The sequence below is a fragment of the Amia ocellicauda genome, chromosome 21, assembly GCF_036373705.1.
Source record: "Amia ocellicauda isolate fAmiCal2 chromosome 21, fAmiCal2.hap1, whole genome shotgun sequence".
Lineage (NCBI taxonomy): Eukaryota > Metazoa > Chordata > Actinopteri > Amiiformes > Amiidae > Amia > Amia ocellicauda.
This window is the reverse complement of record NC_089870.1, coordinates 19,459,153-19,480,022: the sequence shown is the minus strand read 5'-3', so window position 1 is coordinate 19,480,022 and position 20,870 is coordinate 19,459,153. Positions and strand designations below refer to the sequence as shown.

Genomic DNA, 20,870 nt, shown 5'->3' with positions numbered 1-20,870 from the left:
ACATATATGGGTTTTATTCATTCCATGTGGGCAAACAGAGCAAAGTGCTGTTTAAAGTGTCAGTTGACAAACTGGAACCATGTCTGTGGGACCGAATATAGCCCTTTGTGTGGGCTGAAAGCTCCAGGCTCGGGGACAATGGGCTTCTAGTACAGTGCTTTGCAAGGGAGCAGTGAAGCCGTGTGGAATGCGGCTCTGAATGAGCGATTCCACAGGGATTACGGGTGGATTTCACTGTGTGCTGACAGGGTCGTTATGGGAGCAGTGAGCGCAGCTCTGTCCGATGCTGGCACCTAAAACCCTGACACACACCGCCTGCCCACCTCCAAGCGCCCTGCGGACAAGCACACACACTTCCAATCTCACTGAGACCCGGTTCCTTGTACAGTAACTTGTGCCAGAAAATCCTGTTTGCTTTGCTCAGAGAGGTGTTTGCTCTGGGGGGTGAAGGACACCGTGCAGGCTGGGGGTTGTGGTCACAGCCGAGTGTGCGGCGCAGTACGGCCCATACAGTGCGCTGTGCTTGCAGAGTCGCATCCGAGTGACAAGGTCGGGGGGGGTGGTTGGCTGGGGAGGCCCTGGAATTCAATGTCAATAGTGGCCCAAAGGCTAAAAAATTATTGTATAAAAATAAGCATATCCCTGCACTGTAGGAATTGTTGTCTGGGTGGTCAGAATTAATATCCCACACAGCCCCAACTCTCACTCGATCTGCTGGCCAGACGGCAATCCAGGCCTGCTTACAAGTCACACCAGTAAATGTAGTTCCTAACTCAGACAGAATGTGCAGCCTGTCCATCAAACTGCATTTCACTCAGGGCCTTTTTCCAGGGTGAACAACATCTCGAAGCACTTGGACGATTTACTTTTCCAGAAAGGTCAAACTTGGATTTATAGTTTTTGGACACATGAAATGTAGTTTGTTTGGGTGTTTTTTGCTTGATTAGGAAATATTACCATAACAAACATTTGTGACTCATGCTTTTTTAAGTTTCCAGCTTGTAAAATTGAAAGTGTTTATTTCCTAATTTGATTTCCTCTGTGTCTTGAAGTTGCGCTCTGATTGCTGTTGCTTCTTTCCTGTTGTTTGTGATTTCTGCTTCTCCTTTAATGTTGACTGTCCTATCCATCATTATGAGGCCCTCTCTCCATGCCAGACCCGGCCAGACAGCAATGATGAAAGGAGAGGGAAAGCCTGCTGTGTCACAGGGAAAATCCCCAGCCAGAATTTTACTCCACAACACGAATTTGCTGGGGGTGTTTGCCACCACAACTATGACAGCAGAGAAACAGATCAAATTACTGACGAGTGTGATTTTCTAACCTGTTATTACCATGTACTGTCCCCGTGCTATGTTAACAGCAGCCAGAACTCTGCCATTGCCCTTCCTGCCTTCTCTCTGATTCGTTTCACTGTAGGGAGGGGGATCTGAGTGTCGCAGTGTTTTGGCAGCTGTGTGTCTTTATTTCTAAGTGTGGAGGAAATACCCTTCAGCCTTGCAGAGTCACATGATTCCCCTAGGTGTCAGAAGGCTTATAAGAATGATCTCCAGTCTGCGGTTGCTCTCATTCTAGCACAGACGAGACACGGTCCAGTGTGTTGAAGAATTTCTGCTTTTCTCCCCGTAGCACAAGGGACTGTCATTCGGACTTCAGCTCGTGGACCAGGATTTCCTAAATTCTGCCTGAACCCGGACCAGGTCAGCAGGCCAAGGCAGGCTCCAGGAATTATCATTAATCAAGGATGACCATCTTGAGGGACCAGTGCTTGGCGAAAAAACTATGGAAGTTGGTTGCGAGACGGAGACCCTCTGAAGCGCCGGAGGAGATCGAGCCCTTGCTGGGCGCGGGGTACCGGAGGACTTCGACGCCCCCTCGCGGTGAGCCCCCCCTTGGCCAGCCCAGACACCACCGGTGCCACAGTCCTTGAGCTGTGCATGGGAACCGAACACACACTGACACAGTGGCCCCAGGCTCTGCACTTTAGTTTTAGAGAAAAGAGATAAGATGGGGTGGGGGGGTTATTTTCATTTTCAGTTTCAGCTTCAACAGCATTTCCTTTGGTAGGGAATCTCCAGATTACTCTGTAATCAGGAAAACTGTTTTTCCAGACCCGAGTGCACATTTCCTGGGATGTTCAGTAACCTAGACACTTACTCACTTTCACCAGAGATCCTAAACACAGTCTTTCATTTAGACCAGCCTACTGGATTAAACATTGCCATACATTGATTAAGCAACAGGTCTTCTGTTTGTTTGTTTGTTGAAGCACTTAGTATATGTATGTTCTGTGTAGTTTTACACTTCACGAGTTATTTTCAATCTGAATTTCTGAGCATGAAAACTTCAGACAAATAAATAATACATACATACATAAATAATAACAACAACCACTACAACAATAATAATAATACTGACGATGGTTTACTGAAAGATGACTGCTGTGTTTTGTGTGTGCAGTGAAGGAGCAGGTGCAGGCGTATCTGCGGGAGGGGCATCTGAGGGAGGCATGCCAGTGTATCCAGGAGGCAGAGAGACAGCAGACAGGGGCGGTGCCCGTCTCAGACCTGTACCAGGACGTCAGCCGGCAGCTGTGGGACATTGTGTCTGGGGTGCTGTGCGGAGAGACCACTGGCCTGGACAACATGCCAGCTGCCATCAAAGCCCTCCAGTGGGGGCAGACCTACAGCCCTGTGCAGCGCAGGGGCAAAGCAGAGCCCCTTTGGATGCCGCAAAACTGGCAGCAGCAGTTTGAGAAGCTGGTGGAGCAATCAGTGTCCAAAATCATCCCCGGGCTGCCGGACCAGGACATGGAGAGGGGGCTGGGGGGGCACCTGAGATGCCTGCAGGACTGTGTGCCGCAGCACCTGTGTCAGCTCGCCCCGTTTCTGCGACCTGCGCAGCTGCTTGGCTGCGTCACCCTGAGCTTCCAGGTGCAGATACTGCAGCAGCTGGAGCAGGTGCTGCACAGGAGCCCGAGCGTGTCCGAGGGGTTCCTGCTGCTGCACTGGGCGCTGCATGACTATAGCAGGTACGTTCCTCCGTTCCGGTACCTGTGTGGTCATCACCTGGTGCTATCCGATGCGAGGCCAGTTGCCCATTTAATACTTCAGTGTCTGTCTGACTCTTTAATACACCACCGCACTCCCTTCCCTATGAGATGGGGAATGGGCAAGGCAAGCATGTTGCTTGTACCCCACATGGTGCTCAGAGGATCAGTGTTGCCACAGTCAGATGACACACACTTCGTTCTCTTCTGCCTGATGCAAGTGATGCCTTTTTGTTGGTTTGTGTGTGTGGTGTTGTAATTTCCTAGTCAAACATCAGTAGTCAGCCTGATAGACTTTGAAAGGGAAGTTAAACCTATTCATTGAGGAAACAAGATGATAAAATAAGATATTTGAATCATTTCCTCCAAATATGTAACGCAGTGGCTTGAGACTTCTGTTTGCATAACCCCCCCAGCACTGTGGTTGCCTGTTCCTCTCTCTCAGTTCATAGTTTAAGCTGCTAATATTTTTAAAGTGTTTTTGAGATTTGTGGTAACTTTAAAAGAAAACCAAAGTGTCTTTTTATCTTTGATTATTATGTGAACGGCAAGGGAGAGAAAGTGGCACAGTCTCACAGCACCACTACACTATGGAGCAGGCACCCATACGAACAGTAACTACAGTCAAACTGATACTGGGGAGATGGAGCACGGCCTGCAGAAAATAAGGCTAGTATAGAGGGACAATTTAAAGTTTTACTGCAAGGCTTTGGTTGTGTGTGCGATGCAGTAAAATGTGGATGAGTTGATGATTGCTATAGGAGATATCGAGGCACACACATTACACTAAAGTAGTGTGATGCAGCCTATGGCCCAGGAGAAATGACCCAAGACAGAAAGCACATTAGGACAACCAGCATGCATGATATTGTTTCTTCTGTCCCAGTGCCGTGGTCCTGAACTTGGCAGGCCCGACACGGCACCTGTGACTGAGATACAGCCCTGCTGGTTGATTGTGTTTCGCAGTGAAAGTTTCATGGGTCACCCCGACATCCGGGACCAGTCAGTGACGGACAAGCTGCTCCTGGTACAGTGGACCCACAGGGTGGAGGAGAAACTGCTGGAGGCCATAGAGGTAAGGGTGCAGCTAGATTGCAGGAAGGGACAGTGGGAATTACCCTGTCCACCGGGTTCGCCTACAGCCTGTGGTGACCCTGTACTTGGTGGACAACAACAATTGTTACATTATAGTGATGTGTTGACTAACTCTCGCCGACTCACAGATAGAGCTGCCGACCAGCCTGGCCAGGATACTTCAGAACGAGCAGGAGACCGAGGACAGCCGTCCCAGCGATGAGGAGGAGGAGTTCTTGAAGCTCCAGGTGGACCTAACGCAGGTGGGCTGTGCAGCCGGGTGCAGTCCCAGACAGACTTTAATTCTAGTGAAAATACTGATTTCTACAATACAAAAACCTCACACAATCAACTCTCCCACAATGCAGTGTGCAACAGTGTCTGTCCTCTCTGTGCAGGTCATCAACAGCTTTCTCACCGAGGCGGAGAAAGTAAGCCGCTCCCTCAAGCCCAAGGTGCAGCGAATTTGCAGCAGACAGCTCCTGTGCTTCACAGAGAGGTGATTGTGTCCTGCTCTGTGACCGTCTCTCCCCAGCCGTGTTCCCACACATCCTGATTCTGTCACGCCCGGCCAGCCGGCGCTGATGACACTATATCGACATCTGAAAATCAGAGTTACAAGCACCGTGATTTATGACGAGCGATCTCAAAGGGAATCTGTTGTTTTCATTAACAAGCTTTTTTCTGTTCAGGTATCAAGAGAGTGTGGTGGAGTACATAAACTCCAAACAGAGGGAAGACTGCAGGTCCAGGCGAGTGCGGCTTTTCAGGATCTTCGGCAACTGCCACTACTTAAAGTGAGAACATGTCCTGTATTTTTAACCTTTTAAGTTTCTTCTTATTGTATATTGAAACAAAGAAGCATTTGGGTACTATGGCAAGCCAAGTTGCCATTTAGAGATCTCGAAATACAATTCAAGATATCTGAAACTGAATTTGAGATATCTTGAAATTGAGCTTTAAACGATTTCTCAAATTGACTTCCAGTTTTGAGAAATCTTTAAATAGACAGGAAGTCATACAAAACATACAGCATTTTCACAGGAAGTCATTTTGAGATGTCTTTAAATGACTATTTGGATATATAGGTTCTCATAACCACGTTTACATGATGGTTGTGTGTGTTATAGTGGATACTATAACACACACAACCTGTAGTGAGTCTTTGTGTGTTTGGTTCATTATAGGGAATATCTGGAAACCATCACGGAGGGCAAAGAGGATATTAAAATCTTAAAGGCTTCGCTGGAGAAGACTGAAGCCCAGGCTAAAGAGCTTATACTGGAGGAGCCCCTCAGGAAAGCAAAGGTCAGTGTCCATTCAGCTGGGCTTTGCAGGGTGACAGGTGTGCTGCCTGTGACAAACCCCCCTCAGCACAGTGCAGTCAGTGGCAGGTACAGAACTGCTCTCAATCACAGTGAATTGGGCCCTCAGAGCAGGGGAAAACTATGGGAAAAACTCCCAGCACTGCCGCCAGGAAGACGCATAATATTTCAGCAATAAATGTTTTCTTCTTTCTCCTTCTTCTGCTTCTTTCTTCTGCTTCTGCTTCTTCTGCGCAGTACTGGTATGTTTTTAATTTCCACAGATATTTCACTCTGTGTTGTTGTGGTTTTTATCCAGTCTTTACTGAAGACCTACATCAAGAAGGGAGACGGACACCTAGATGACCTGATGCCCAGGCTAATGGAGGAATACGAGTCTCTGCCAGTGAGGGGCCAATTGGCCCACCAGGTGAGGTTCACAGTCTCACCGAGAGGAGTGTGCGCCGGGGGGAACCCACCCTTTCAAGGGAAAGTCACCATCACATGTTCGGTGGTGTTTTGGGTGGAATATTTGTTCGCAAACATGTTCAATTCCTGTTTTCCCTGTGTGTGTGTGTTCAGTGTCTCAGTCCCCCTCTGCCTCCCTGCAGATTGTGCTGGACTCTGCCTATGAGAGACTGTGCTTCCTGTACCTCAGGGTCCTGCTGAAGTCCGACCGCCGGCGCCTGCACCAGCGCTGGGGCGATGTGGAGGGCCGGGTGGAGCAGGACGCCGCGTCTCTGCACGCCTCCTTCTCACGGATGGTACGTGCTAGAAACCTGCGTGCTAATGAAAAAAAAAAACACTCTCTGCGTGTTAAGCTGTCGCATTGAGACATGTGTGGGGAGAGGCTGTGAGTGCGGTGTCTGAGAGGGCGAGGCCAACACTGCCTGGCTACAGAGAAACCACTCACAGCAGGCAGATGAAGGGAGATTTCTACCACACACTCACTGGGTTTTTTCCCCACACACACCAGTGTGATGGTCAGCCAAGGAAACGGGAAGAGAACTGAAAGTGTCTGTCACACTACAGCGATGTCTCCAACAGACACAGAGGAGCCACACAATGCCACCAGCTTAAAACACGCTCTCCTGCCCGATAGGCTTGAAGGGACTGGTGGGGGGACGGGCAGGTGGTTGTGGGAGAGCAGAGAGCCAGCGTAGTGAGCCGGTTGCCCTGTGTTTGGCTCTGCAGAACCCCGGGGGGCGCCAGTGGAACAGCGTGCTGCTGAAAGGGAGTGGAGTTCTGAAGCTCGACGACGTGGAGGCTCTGAAGATCTCGTGCACTGTGCTGATATACGAGACCCCAGAAGTCAGGTGAGGAAGAGGGGGGACTTCGGAGGAGCAGAAACAGTCTCTGTGTGTGGACAGTGACATTGTGAATCCCAGTCCAGTGTCTCGTATTGTCCTAGTGTAGGCCAACCAGAGCTGTGAACGAGTCCCTCTGCAGTCACATGTCTGTCTCTCAGCTAATTTTTCACCCTGGTCTGGTGAAGCCCCCTTTGCTATATGTATTGTGTTGCCGGTAATTACAATCGCACAATCAGCACGTGGATTCTCCTGACACAACCTTTTCCTCCATTATATGGAGTTCAATTATATGAAGAGTAAAGCGCGTCTTCGTTTGGTTTCTTGCTGTGTTGAAATTTGCATTCAGACATACATTCAGTGTTTTATATTTTGTCCGTTTGTTTCCTCTAGTGAGGAGCTGATAAAGCGGCTGCTGCAGTGGGGGGCCCGCCTGTCCTCCCAGCAGGTGCAGAGTGTGCTGGAGACGTGTCAGGAGGTGATGGTGCAGGTCAGCGGCTACCCAGACCCCCCCAGACCCTCCCGATGGTTCTGCTGCTGCCCCTGGGCCAGGTGAACGGTTTTCTCCTCCTTTGAAGATGGCAGCCTCTTGGGTACCAAAGCCGCCACCGCAATGCCTGTGACTCACCAGAGCCGTGGCCCTCACCGGCACACCAGGACCAGAGTGTCTTCCTTGCAGCTTCAACTTCCGTTTGCCATACATTGCCATGCGCTGCATTGCTGCTGCATCAATGCAACAGGGAACAGTGGAAGCAGTTCGCTACATCTCCATATTGGGGGCTTGATCTTTATTTCCTCCAGAGGAAGAATGCAACTTTAAATGCTTTTGGAAACACTTACTTTTCCGTTGTGAAAATACTTCTTATCTTTCCTCTATTTACTGCTCTATGTATGTGTCCGTTTTTTATACCCTGAAGAGCTGGTATAATGTTTTATATTAATGTTTGAAATACTAATATATCAACAGAGTCAACTGTACTAATTGTCAAGGAAATTCTGGTATATGGGAGCTGTTTATAGTCCGGTCTGATGTGTGAGAGAATCTGGGGGCGGCTGCAGTCTGGTCCCCCATCAGCTGCCCAGCAGAACTAGACACAGTTTAATAGATTAAAAAAACAACAGCCCTTCCGATACATCCAGGCACAGAACTTTGGTATCATCAGCTCTCTAACCGTTAACAGTGAATTAATTCAGTGGTCTAGTTAACAAGTGCCTTTTACTTGCCTTTAGAAGGGAGGACTTATATCATGCGTTTAATTGGGTTATTTACTTCTTCTTGAAGGTGGGACTTAGCTCTAGTTTGGTATTATTTTAAAGTAAAAAAACGGGGGACAAAATAGTTTTTTACAATTGGTTACACTTTTGAGTTCACTTTTTCAAAACTCTTCACTCTTCTCAAAATGAACTCATTCTACCATAACATTGGTTTTCTCCCAACAAGGCCCCACAAAAGGCCTCCTGCAATAAACCTGGGAAAGAATCTCTTTGCATGCCTGATCCATCCCTGGCAATCTTCTGCAGATCTCTCCAGGCATCTGGCATGCATTGCATCCAGGAGGGACATCTGTTCATGTGGACGGTGGTCATAAACTTTCCACCTCCATGAGGAAAATAATTGCTCTATGGGGTTGAGGAATGGGGAGTAAGGTGGGAGGAAAAGAGACACCATCCTGGGATGCGCTGCAAACCACTCTGTGACTGCAAGGGACTGGTGAAATGCCACATTCTCCCATACGATTACAAAAGTTGGCATATTTCGCCTCACATGCCCTCTTTCCTCACCTGGCATAAGTCTTCCATAGAGCTCATCCAGGAATGAAATGAGGTGCTCATGTATGGCCTAATTAGCAATTTATGTAACAGCAATCCATCAGAGGATAGTGCAGCACACATTGTGATGTTGGCACCCCCCTGGCCCAGGACATCCACTGTTGCTCTTTTCCAAACACATTCCTTCTTCTTCTTCTTCGGTGTATTTTGGCCAAGTTCATCCACAAAAATGAATATGTGGGATGTTTGCCTGGCTTCAAGGTCCATTACTCTCTAAAATACATCCTCGGTCAGACACAGCTCTGTCTCTGGCTGGGTCCATGTTTATGTGAAGAAAAACATTCCAAACATGTCCCCTTTTGTATAGATGGTAAAGAAATTGAAAAAACAAAACACCTTGGGAGGTCTTCAGCTAAAATGGGAATCGAGCTGTGGTTGGTATTTTTGTTTGTATTTTGAATATATTTAAATTCGGTATTACTGTAGAAATGTAGCAAATTGCAAACTATTTTTCTTAACTTAAATGTAACAGTTTTGAAAATAGTATGTAAACGTGCAAAATGGGCTGGAGATGCATAACGTTTTGCTGGTGGTTGAGTTTGAGTGAGAAGAGAATTTATGAATTTTGAAAGATGTGGTCATTGAATGCATTTTGTATGAAAGCAATCAAAAATGATGCACAGTTTAGTCCACATAGACTGCTGTTGTGCGAACTGTGTGAAGAGTTTTGAAAAAGTGAACTCAGTATTGAGAAATGTGTGTATCCAATTGTAAAAAACTGTAATACTGGAATTGTCATAATAAATGATCGGCTGTATTGTGGACTGCAGCCAGAGGTCTTTCATGGCCAGATTAAACCCTGTGAAAATAATTAGGAAAGCATTGAAATAACATACTAGTGTTATCTTAACAACATGGTTTATTTGGAAAACATGTGGGTAACACAGATACAATTGACATGAAGATATACAAGTGTCCCCTCTGTCTTCACTGTGATAATATGGTACCAAAGACATTTGGACCATTCTGATTTATATACAATTAATCCCTTGTTAGGATAACAATTAGTTATCACAATTTATTGTAATTGCCAATATTAGCCACACAATGGGGCTGTTGCAATATGTTTGGGAACAATCCCATCACTGATGAGCCCTGAATCACCGTCTCTGACCGCAGCCAGGATTTGATTTGGGGGCCCCCCCACTATTTTCTTGTTCCCATTTTTGACATTCTACCCTGCTGGTTTTTGTTCTGTTTAGATTTGATTTTCTAAATTGTGAAATAAAAGTTTGTTCTTTAATAACTTCTTTATACAATTCTATACTTAATTGTAGGCTATTTCTTTTTTTTTGTATTATGACATTAGCAGCTTTCCAATCAATTTGCATATCCCCAGTTCTAAGTGTCAACTGGAATAGTTTAGGTAGTGGCCTATAATTTCACCAGTACTGTTGGAAATATCCCATCTGGCCCAGGTGATGTTTGTTTTTAATTCTGCTAGTCCCTTTAGTACCTCCTCCTCATTTATCCTGATCTTTCTTAGAGTTTGACAGGAATGATTATTAACCTGTGGTATGTTATGTGTTTTTTCTTTTTAAAAACCTCTGTTAAATATTCATATAGGACATTTTCCACAAGTTTATGTTTGGGAAATCCCATATTATAAGAGCCACATCCTTGCTACATGCAGTTCTGATTACATTGTACAGTGCAACATCTTTCTGAATATCTGATTTAGGTGGTCTGTATCCAGCGATGGACTGGCGTCCCGTCCTGGCTGTATTCCTGCCTTGTGCCCTATGCCTGCCGGGATCGGCTCCGGCTTCCCTGCGACCCTCACCAGGATAAGCGGGTTTCGAAGATGGATGGATGGATGGTTGGTGGTCTGTAAGACACTTCTACCACTAATCCTCCAGATCTTTTATTCAAAAGTGTAACCCACAAAAATTCTGTTTCATTAGCAGGATCTAATTTGAGTTCTTCTGCCCATGTCATTTCTGACATATAATGCTACCCCACCACCTCTTCAATTTTGCCCATCTCTTCTAAACTGTGTGTATCCTTTCAACTTCATTTTCTGTAAGCCATGTTTCTGTCACTCCTACTACATCATAGTCACATGCCAGCACTGTGGCTTCTAAGCCCAACATCTTGTTCCTTATACTCCTGGCATTGAGGTACAGACATTTCAGGACTTTCCTACTAGCAGTTTCTCTTTGTTTTCTTTCCTTAGTGGAACATCTCCCATTGTCAGAACTCCCTGCCTCCCTGGTCTCTAGTTAGATTCTCTATTTCTCTGCACAGGTTTGTACGGGTCCCATCTATCCCAGACGACAGACCAATGCCCCATCAATCTAACGTCCTCTTCCCTACACCAGGATTTCAACTTTCTAATCTCTGCTTGTCTCCCTGGCCTGGCACGTCGTACCAGTAGTATTTATTAGAAAAGTACCGTGGAGGTTCTACTCTTTAGTTTCTTTCCTAACTCTTTAAATGTATCTTGCAGAACCTCTGCCCTTCCTTTTCCTATGTCATTGGTTCCAATGTGGACCATGACCAGTGGATAAAATATCATCTGATCATCAGTCACAAGTATAGACAAACACAATGTGCTTCAGCTAACAACACACAAACAATTATAATCTTTCATGTCTTTATTGAACACATCCCATTAAACATTCACAGTGCTGTGGAAACAGTGAACTTTGTAAGTGACTACCTTGTTGTTGTTACCCAGATGATCCACAACTGTTTTTTAGTTTTGTGATAGTTGTTCATGAGTCCTTGTTTATCCTGAGCAATTAAACTGCCCACTGTCCTTCAGAAAAATCCTCCAGGTCCTGCACATTCTTTGGTTTTCCAGCATCTTCTGCATATTTGACCCCCTTTCCAACAGTGACTGTATGATTTTCAGATCCACCTTTTCACAGTGGGGACAACAGATGGACTCATAGACAACTATTACAAAGGGTGAAAACATTCACTGATGCTCAAGAAGGCAACATGATGCATCAAGGGCTGGGGGGTGTAAACTTCTCAAACTTTTTCCACAGCACTGTGAATGTTTAATGGGATGTGTTCAATAAAGACATTAAATATTATAATTGTTTGTGTGTTGTTATCTAAAGCACATTGTGTTTGTCTATACTTGAAATTAAATGAAACTTTATGACCAATTAATGCAGAAAACCAATTAATTCCAAGTGGTTAACATACTTTTTCTTGCCACTGCATATTCTATCCCCTAATGCTAACCCTCACAGAAAACTTTCTGCATTTTTACATTAAAAAATCCTTCATTTCATGTTATTTTTAAGCATTTTGTTTTATGAGGACACTCATGTGTGAAGTGTTTGTTTATAGCATAATTATATGTGTATAATATAGAAGAGGCCTAGTGAATAGTCTTTGTAAACTATATATACCTTAACACACACACACAAAATAAAAAATAAAAAATAAATTATTTGATTAAATTTAATCTGCACCATTATTTTCAATAGAAACAGAAGCAGAAAAAAAAGCTTAATTGTTCCAAATGATTGGTTCTAAGCAACCTCTCCATCACAAGCAAGTCAATGACTCTGGAATGATTAAATGACATCTGAATGGGGGCATTTACTCACAGCACATCCACAGACATAATGTGCTCGTCTGCATTAACAGAGGATGAGGCGAAAAGCCCGATAACTAGGTTGGGTTTGGTGGGGAGGCTCAATTTGAACAATCTCCTCCATTTCTTTAGAATGTAAATTGAGTGCCCATTCACAAATATACCGCAACTTTATTTTTTGAGCGACGGAGATACTCGGAAATAAACTGATATTAACGTTAATCACTTAACCTCTCAGGCAACAACGTTAAATGTTGATTAACTTTAAGATTTACAGTGATAAAAATGATAGGTTAAGCTTACCAATATCTGTTAATCCACCTGGACATTGCATTGTTTTTCATTTTCCCTTTTTCTTTTTCTGTTCTGCGCCCCAGAACGCTTCCCTCCTCGATTCATTTTGGTCATGTAACTGTGTCTGAGACAGACAGAGTATTGTCGGAGGGTGAGCGGTTGATATGCAATCACTTGATATAATAAAATACATTGTTGAACTAATTTAAAATGCTAAACAAAAGTTAAATAAAAATGTTAATAAAAATTTCATTATTTAACAAATAAGCTTTTGATTATTTATAACGTTTTATGAAAGAAGGTTTTCAAATAATGATTTTGGTACAATGGCACTCCCCCTCGTGCGGTGCCCCAATTCACTGCATATACTGCATACCCCATTTTTGCACCCCTGGGCATTTCTAGGTCTTGGGTTGTCTCTCCTGTGTGTGCTCGCCCTTTTCTGTGGTTATGACCTACTGTAACCCAGCAGTTATCTGCACTTTCCTGCTCTAAGGGCTCAACCTTCCAAGAACATTGGAAGGAACTGAAGTGGAAACCCAGAAAGGAATCAGAACCAGAACTTCTCCACTAAAACTCTGGAAGCTTGACATCCAGTCCTCAAGTCGACGCAGTCTGCCAGCCCTCCCCACTATCAAACCTCTGCATAACTGAATCTCAGTAACACACAGGTAGTGTACTAATCAAGGATTAGGTCAATTACAATTACATAAAACCTAGTTGTGTATGAGATCTAAGTTCTAGGAACGGCTAGCGTAATACTATTTTCTTATTTTTGTGCCTCAAGTCCAAACTCGAGTATTAGATAGCTCTCTCTCTCTCAGGGTGTTTTCACATATAGTCCTCTTTAAGTGGACCAAAAAGTGGACTAAGAGAAAAAGAACTCAGTCCTCTGATTTCACACTGTCTCTAGCCTTGAAAAAGGACCCAGATCTCTTTCTGGTCCACTTCGAACCTGGAGCATTTTGTGTTCACAATGCACAGGTGAAGGCCGATTTATACTTCTGCGTAGGTCCGCGTGTGCATCTCTGCGTAGCGATGCAGAGCAGAGGCGCCGTTGCGCACTCCTCCGAGATCTCAACAGCGCATCTCTGCGTCTCTGCGTCCTGCGCGTCAGGCCAGCGCTGATTGGCTGAGCAGGATATTCTGAGAGCCGCGGCCAAGCGCTCAGTGCTGGGGGCCATACAAAGCCCATATTGTCAGCTATATTTATTATATTATTCAGTGGGCTAAAGCCTATCACATGCGGGTCTGGCGGTTGGAGAAAAACGTATTTATAGCTCATTCATTTAGTTTAGTTTAACAGCAGAAACGCCATATATGTATCTAATTCCAATATATAGTAACATATAAGAACGGAAAAGCAGGAGAAATTCACATACACAGAGACGTGTGTATGTATGTTCTAGTGTTAAGTGTCTAGCCAACTATAACAAGACAATAGAGATCTGCACATACAGGATGCAATTTATATGTGTGTGTGCGTGTAGTTTCTGTAATAATAATAAAATAACATGTCATTAACAGTATGTGTTGATTTACATCCATACAATGATAGGTGCAACATAGAAATCGGGTTTCGTTTTCTGTAGATTGCGATGCGTTAATGCGACACTGCCCACTATGGACGCGTCAACCTTATGTGCAAATATGTTGGCAGACAGCCGTGCGAGCATCTGCTTGACGCCTGTGCATGTACGCAGAGACGCAGACGCAGAAGTATAAACCAGCCTTTAAGCGAACCACACTGAGGACCTGAAACGAACCGTACTGAGACAACCTCCCGAGATGGTCCAAATTCGGTTCGCTTCAGAGGGGTCTGAGGTCATTTGGAGCGTTCACAAATGCGTAAACCTTTTAGCAAACTGCTCCGAGTTCACATAAAATGGCTGGAATGAACCAACTGTGAAAACACCCAAACTTTCTGTGTTAATCTTAACCACCCTCCTTTGCTCTATCGTATCATTGCCTTTACAGGTTGTCCATTTACATTTTTAATAAATGTGAAGTGAATTCCTGCAGATCAACCTCACTGCTAATCGGAGTTCATATTAGTAAAGTATTGACCTGACCGCTGTGGGTTAGATGTGTGGGGGTCAGTAGATAACAGGACGTTATTCAGCTTCTGATATTGATACCAGGCAAACAAGCCAAACTCCAGGTTAAAGTCCTTGGCCAATCAAACGTACATACTAATAAAAACAATAAAAGCAAAACTATAACAAAATTAGCAACTTTTTAACTGTATCATAACAGATCAGCATCCTTCACTCATCCTTTTCTAACACATTTTTTACAAAATGAATGCTCAAATCAAGTTATATTTTGGAATTGGATTTAGCAATAATGAAATTCTTTGGCTGTTGGCACAAAATCACCATAATTATTACTAGTATTCAAACTTTGAAAAGATATAGTAAACTGGACCTTTTCAGAAGGAGAAACCAGCCTTTGTTCAGGAGGAACAATCGAGTAATGGCCATATTCAAGGCTATTGCTGGGTCTTAATGCTCTCCTCTGTAAATGTGCTTGTGATATCTAAGGCTTTCTAACACACAGAACCTACTCTCACACCGGGAGCAGCAGTACGGTTTCTCTCCTGTGCGAATGCGCTGATGAGTTTAAACGTTGATTAAATGATTGAAGCTCTTCCCAAACTGGGAGCAGCAGTTTTCTCTGCTGTGTGAGTGCGCTGATGACGGTTAAGGTTTCCTAACTGACTGAAGCTCTTCCCACACTGGGAGCAGCAGTGTTTCTCTCCTGTGTGAGTGCGCTGATGACGGTTAAGGTTTCCTAACTGACTGAAGCTCTTCCCACACTGGGAGCAGCAGTGTGGTTTCTCTCGTGTGTGAATGCGCTGATGAGATTTAAGATATGCAGCACGGTTGAAGCCCATACCACACTGAGAGCAGCAGTACGGTTTCTCTCCTGTGTGAATGCGCTGATGAGATTTAAGATATGCTGCACAGGTGAAGGCCATCCCACACTGGGAGCAGCAGTATGGTTTCTCTCCTGTGTGAATACGCTGATGATGGTTAGGGCTTCCTAACTGATGGTAACTCTTCCCACACTGGGAGCAGCAGCACAGTTTCTCTCCTGTGTGAGTGCGCTGATGACGTTTAAGGCTTCGTAACTGGCTGAAACTCTTCCCACACTCAGAGCAGTAGTGTTTCTCTCCTGTGTGAGTGTGCAGATGAGATTTAAGATATGCTACGTGGGTGAAGCCCTTCCCACATTCAGAGCAGCAGTACAGTTTCTCTCCCGTGTGAATGCGCTGATGAGATTTAAGGTGTGATAACCAACTGAAGCCCTTCCCACACTGGGAGCAGCAGTACGGTTTCTCTCCTGTGTGAATGCGCTGATGATATTTAAGGTTTGCTAACTGAGTGAAGCTCTTCCCGCACTCAGAGCAGCAGTAAGGTTTCTCTCCTTTATGAGTGCGCTGATGACGGTTAAGTCTTCGTAACTCACTGAAGCTCTTCCCACACTCAGAGCAGCAATATGGTTTCTCTCCAGTGTGAATGCGCTGATGAGATTTAAGACTACTTAACCAATTGAAACTCTTCCCACACTGGGAGCAGCAGAACAGTTTCTCTCCTGTGTGAATGCGCTGATGAGATTTAAGGTTTGCTAACTGAGTGAAGCTCTTCCCGCACTCAGAGCAGCAGTAAGGTTTCTCTCCTTTATGAGTGCGCTGATGACGGTTAAGTCTTCGTAACTCACTGAAGCTCTTCCCACACTCAGAGCAGCAATATGGTTTCTCTCCAGTGTGAATGCGCTGATGAGATTGAAGACTCCTTAACCAATTGAAGCTCTTCCCACACTCGGAGCACCAATGGCGGCCCTGATGTTTTACAGTTTGCTGTGAGGGGGTTGTGTGGGAGCTGGAGGGTCGGGGACGCAGCTGTCTACACTGAGTCGATGGGCTCTCACCCCTCCCTGCACTGTCCCATCCTTCACTGAGCCCCAAGGCAATGGATTCTGTTTCACAATCCACACTGAGCTCTAGTTCCAGGTCACTGAGGCCTCCTGTAATATTCTCCAGTTTAAGATTACAGAGTCCATCCTTCAGAGGAGTATGAGTGTCTAACTCTGATTCATTGGGCTCTGATTTAATGTGATCAAACACCACACTGGGTCCAGTCTGTGTTCCTGTAGAGCCAAGTTCAGCATAAGCTGCACTGGGTCCACACTCAGATCCCAGTGCCCTGGGTCCCTGTGTTGACCCCTCAGTCTGTGGCTCCAGGCCACTGAGCTCCTCTTTAATGGGTCTGCTGCTGTGCTGCTCAGTTAGCCCCTGTTCATCTTCAGTAGCTGTGGGCTCTGTGCCCTGCCTCAGACTGGAGCCCCACTCCTGCTCACAGCGCTGCTGCTCAGTGGGAGTCCTGTCCTCAGAGTCAGGGAGAGCGCTGGCCTCTACAGATCCTGGAGGAGAGAAGACACGAGAAGAGCACTGAGAACAGCAGCTATGAGGACAGGCACTGTAACATTATAATTTAACGAACCCTAAAGTCATCAAGAAAACAAATCAATCATCACAGTAATTAATTACTTATGTAAAGGATGTCCCTGACTTATGAACTTTCGAAGACACAAAGTGCTAGCTTTGTTTTTTCCTGTTCTAGGAAATCCTAGCTGATCAGTGTGGGACCAATAAGTGAGTGTTAGCGGTATGCTGTTAGACTGTCGCAAACTGTAGAAGGGAACCAAAGCGATTTACCACCAATCAACTGTCAGAAGGCTTCAGTTTTGTAACAAATAGCACCAGCTTGCTTTGAGGCACAGGATGCAAATAATGACAGGTTTGTGTGCATCTGTGCACAATGCTGTCTCATGTTATAGGATAAAACTAAACAATGAAAAAGTCACTGCAAAAATGTCCATTGTAGTGGTTTCAGTAAATCCCACGATAGACAGATAAAGAACAAATTTATTACATAAAATAAATACAAGTTAACTTGAACCCTCCTCTCACATGATGTGAAGAATAAGAACAGGTTGGAGAAGCATTTTTTCATCTTCAGATAGATAATGGGTTACAGGCTTATCTATCAGAAGTGACTACATCTCATTACAGTTGTAGTCTTTGTAAAGTTTGTACAAAATAGTTTACTACATGTTGTTACTATTGTTGAAGTGTTTGGTTTGATTGGTGCTGGTCAAGACATTGTTTTAAGGCCTTAATCAAGTACCTATGCCCCAAAACACACAACCTTTATACCGTGTACTGTTTTAGTAGATTGAAGTTGATTTAATCAATTGTTAATTAAAATAATCAAAAGACAATAGTTGATTGAAAAACCTAGAGACAAAAATGCATTAAGAACAAATAATAAAAAGGCAGCCTCCCAAAAAGGAATAAATACAAACTAGTGATTGATTGATATACAAAACTGAATTAACAATATTAAACTATTTTAGAAGCAGCAATCTGATGCAGTGGCATCCTCATCTGAATAATGACGGGAAAAATTAATGGAATTCAGGTAAGAGGAGAGTTACCTGTGACTGAGTTTTAGGCTATAATTACAGACGGTAAATAGCCTACTGAGACCATTGCAAATGGTAGCCCACAAAACACTCCAGTTGCCTACTTTAAAGATGGATTTCCCTCATCCTATTACACAAGCATCCCCGACAAAAAGGCACAGGATAAACTAAAAGTAAAAAAATAGCCTACTCCAAATGATACGTATTTTCACAACAATGAGAAGGATATGTCAGTTTTTAAATTGACAAGAAATATGATCAGCCTTTCAAGGGGGATGTGTCCCCTTTTCAGTTTATTTTTCCGTTTCTTGTTTCTTAGCTCTTTCTGAAGTTTCAAATCTCTCACCCCAGTGTTAGTCCATTATCTCCTGCTAACGATGACGGGACGGGACAACAATACTGTATTCCGTGTAGAGCAGCCGAGTTTTCTATTCATACCATGCACTAGAAAATGTCCTTTTGTTCGTTATCCCCTTGTCCTTGGTTTGTTGAGTAATATATGAAAATCTGGTCAGTCGGGGCCAACCTGTTTAATTTCCAAGTTGTAATTGTAGTCATTCAAATGTTTTTTTTTTTTTTTTTTAGGAAACTCTACACCCACACAGCAGGCGCAGCCCCAGACGCTTTGTGTTGGGGTAAAATTGCCCCCTATGTATTGTATATACCCACTCTATAATACTCTGCATGTTGGGAGAACAGAGTACAAGGATTTTTATATAACATATTCATATACTGGGGATAATTGGGGATAATTAAGTTTGGTAGGCATACTGATTATTTAACCTACTGTAACCATGTAACTCATTATATTGTATTATTGTAGGATTAGCCTTTAACAGAAGTTGCAGAGTTAACATTGTCATATCTCACTGGAAACGTTGCCGTGGCAAGGGGGGCTGAAATTTGTCATTATTGCAGAAATAACATAAATAACATACTCGTGCATAACTATTTCTGTGAAAGTCTAGACACTTGAACTCACGGCCATCCCCTCAACTCTATATTGGAAATGTCAAACCACAATCTCCCTATATTTATATTATATTTTGAGGAACAGCTCAGATCTGATAACATAAACAATATACATGCTGCTCTTCAGACAAACCAGAAATAAGATAGAGTCCCACGTCATCTACTGCTAGGCAAACCGTGCAGATATGTCAACCGAAACTGTCGAGTGTGTTAGGGGTTATATTAGGCGGAGGATCCACCATCCTGCACTGACGGCGCTGGGTTATCCTAGTCCAGGGAACCTGAAGGGTTTACTTCTGGTGAAGTGGTTGTACCTTAACAATTTGGGGGCTCGTCCGGGATACATTTGGTGAGTAGTCTCTTTTTGCCTTTGTTCTGTACCCTAAGAACTGCTCGCTACTTGTATCCAAAACATGATGGACTAGAGGGCTGTTCCAGTTAGGCAGTAGACTCTAAATGCCCTAGTGCTGTAACTAAGAGCTGCTGACTGACTGATGTATATTGGACTAGAGGGCTGTTACAATTAGGTAATAGGTGAGTAAGTAGACTCTATGCTTTAGTGCTGTAACTGAGAGCTACTGAAAACATGGACTAGAGGTCTTGGAGCATGGAGTACCAAAATATGGTACTGTAATATTGCGCTGTGCTGATGTGTGGCATCTGAAGCAGGAAATCTATGTGTTTGTAAGTATGTCACAATTCTTGTTTATCTTGTTTATCGAGACTGGAAGTGAATAAGCAGTACCTGAGTATCGGTGGGAATGATTCAGGTTTTGATCAAATCTTTGAATCCTAGGAATTCCACATTCCCTACCACCCACAGTCTTCTGGGGTGGTGGAACGAGTGAACCAAACTATTAAAAAGAAAAATGACTAAAGCAAAGTCTGGAACTCAAATTAAGGACTGGGATGTGCTGTTGTCACTGGTGTTGGCTGGAATACGCCTGACTCCCAGTAAGACTACTGGGATATTGGCCTATGAGGCTGTGTTTGGGATTCCCTTTCCCACACCTTGGGTTAGGATGCAGGGGAGACCACCTATGCTCTCCTCTGATTTATCAGTGCCCCGGGCAGAATATGCACTCTTGCTGGCAGAGCTGGCCCAGATCCACAATGAATGACTCTCTTCCTAGAAATGATGGGGTGCTGGAGTTGAATATGAATGTGTATAAGAAATGAGAAACTAAAGCTAGCTAACTTATCCATTCATTAGAAAAAAGAAAACTGCAAAATACAATCTAGTCTAAATCAAATGTCTCAAAGACAAACGATCTGGCATTGTGTCGGTGACTTTTTTCTTCCCGAGCTCGTCTCCTGCGGAGGATCCACCATCCTGCACTGACGGCACTGGGTTATCCTAGTCCAGAGGATATCCTAGTCCAGGGAACCTGAAGGGTTTACTTCTGGTGAAGTGGTTGTACCTTAACAATTTGTTCACAATCTTTACAGCTGCCTAGCCGTGCAGACTGATTCAAGACTGATTCAGGGCTCAGAGTCGTGTAGAAAGAGGGGCGGCCTGCAGTTCCCATGTTTCACCACTACGCCCCATAATACACCTGCTGCTGGAGAGGGGCAGTACCTGCCCCAAGTATTGCACAACAGCTGGATTGAGACTGAATCACTAAAATAGTGATTTTAACTGACATATTGACACTTGTGGTCTAATTTGATTAATTGATTGTACAGAAACTGTACATTTATGTAATTTATGATTGAAGAGTTGCAGAAATCCAGAGAGAGATGTCAAAAGGTTTTTATTAGCAGCTGCAAGGAAAAGGTTAAGAGGCGATCTCAAGAACAGTCTTAGAGAAGTTATGAACTACAGGCACTTTTATGCAGACCAGACAGGAGAGAGAGATAACAGGACCCACATGTCTGTCCCGTGACGAGTGCAAGTTCGGTTTCTGTCTGACAACCCATTTGGAAAACCCACATATGGTTAAACTGGGGGAAATTAAAGCATACGAAATCTTTAATATAAGGGGGTTTGTATG

General features: G+C 44.2%; 1 protein-coding gene and 1 pseudogene across 1 annotated transcript; one reads left to right on the top strand and one right to left on the bottom strand.

Annotated features, from left to right (window-relative positions):
- The first annotated feature begins 1,457 nt into the window (after window positions 1-1,457).
- Window positions 1,458-9,422, top strand: LOC136717258 (exocyst complex component 3-like protein 2). Its single transcript, XM_066694791.1, has 11 exons — window positions 1,458-1,880; window positions 2,461-3,031; window positions 4,016-4,124; window positions 4,273-4,386; window positions 4,522-4,622; window positions 4,816-4,920; window positions 5,311-5,431; window positions 5,747-5,857; window positions 6,039-6,191; window positions 6,622-6,743; window positions 7,128-9,422. The coding sequence occupies exons 1-11, from the start codon at window positions 1,745-1,747 to the stop codon at window positions 7,288-7,290; spliced, it is 1,806 nt and encodes a 601-aa protein (XP_066550888.1). The 5' UTR covers window positions 1,458-1,744; the 3' UTR covers window positions 7,291-9,422.
- The window catches only part of LOC136717257 (zinc finger protein 678-like), a 20,671-nt pseudogene continuing 9,206 nt past the window's right edge, over window positions 9,406-20,870 (bottom strand).

Coding starts and splice junctions, on each gene's coding strand:
- LOC136717258 (XM_066694791.1), top strand. CDS start 1,745: ATGACCATCTTGAGGGACCAGTGCTTGGCGAAAAAACTATGGAAGTTG. Junction 4,921..5,310: donor GGCAACTGCCACTACTTAAA/GTGAGAACATGT, acceptor GGTTCATTATAG/GGAATATCTGGAAACCATCA. Junction 6,192..6,621: donor ACGCCTCCTTCTCACGGATG/GTACGTGCTAGA, acceptor TTGGCTCTGCAG/AACCCCGGGGGGCGCCAGTG.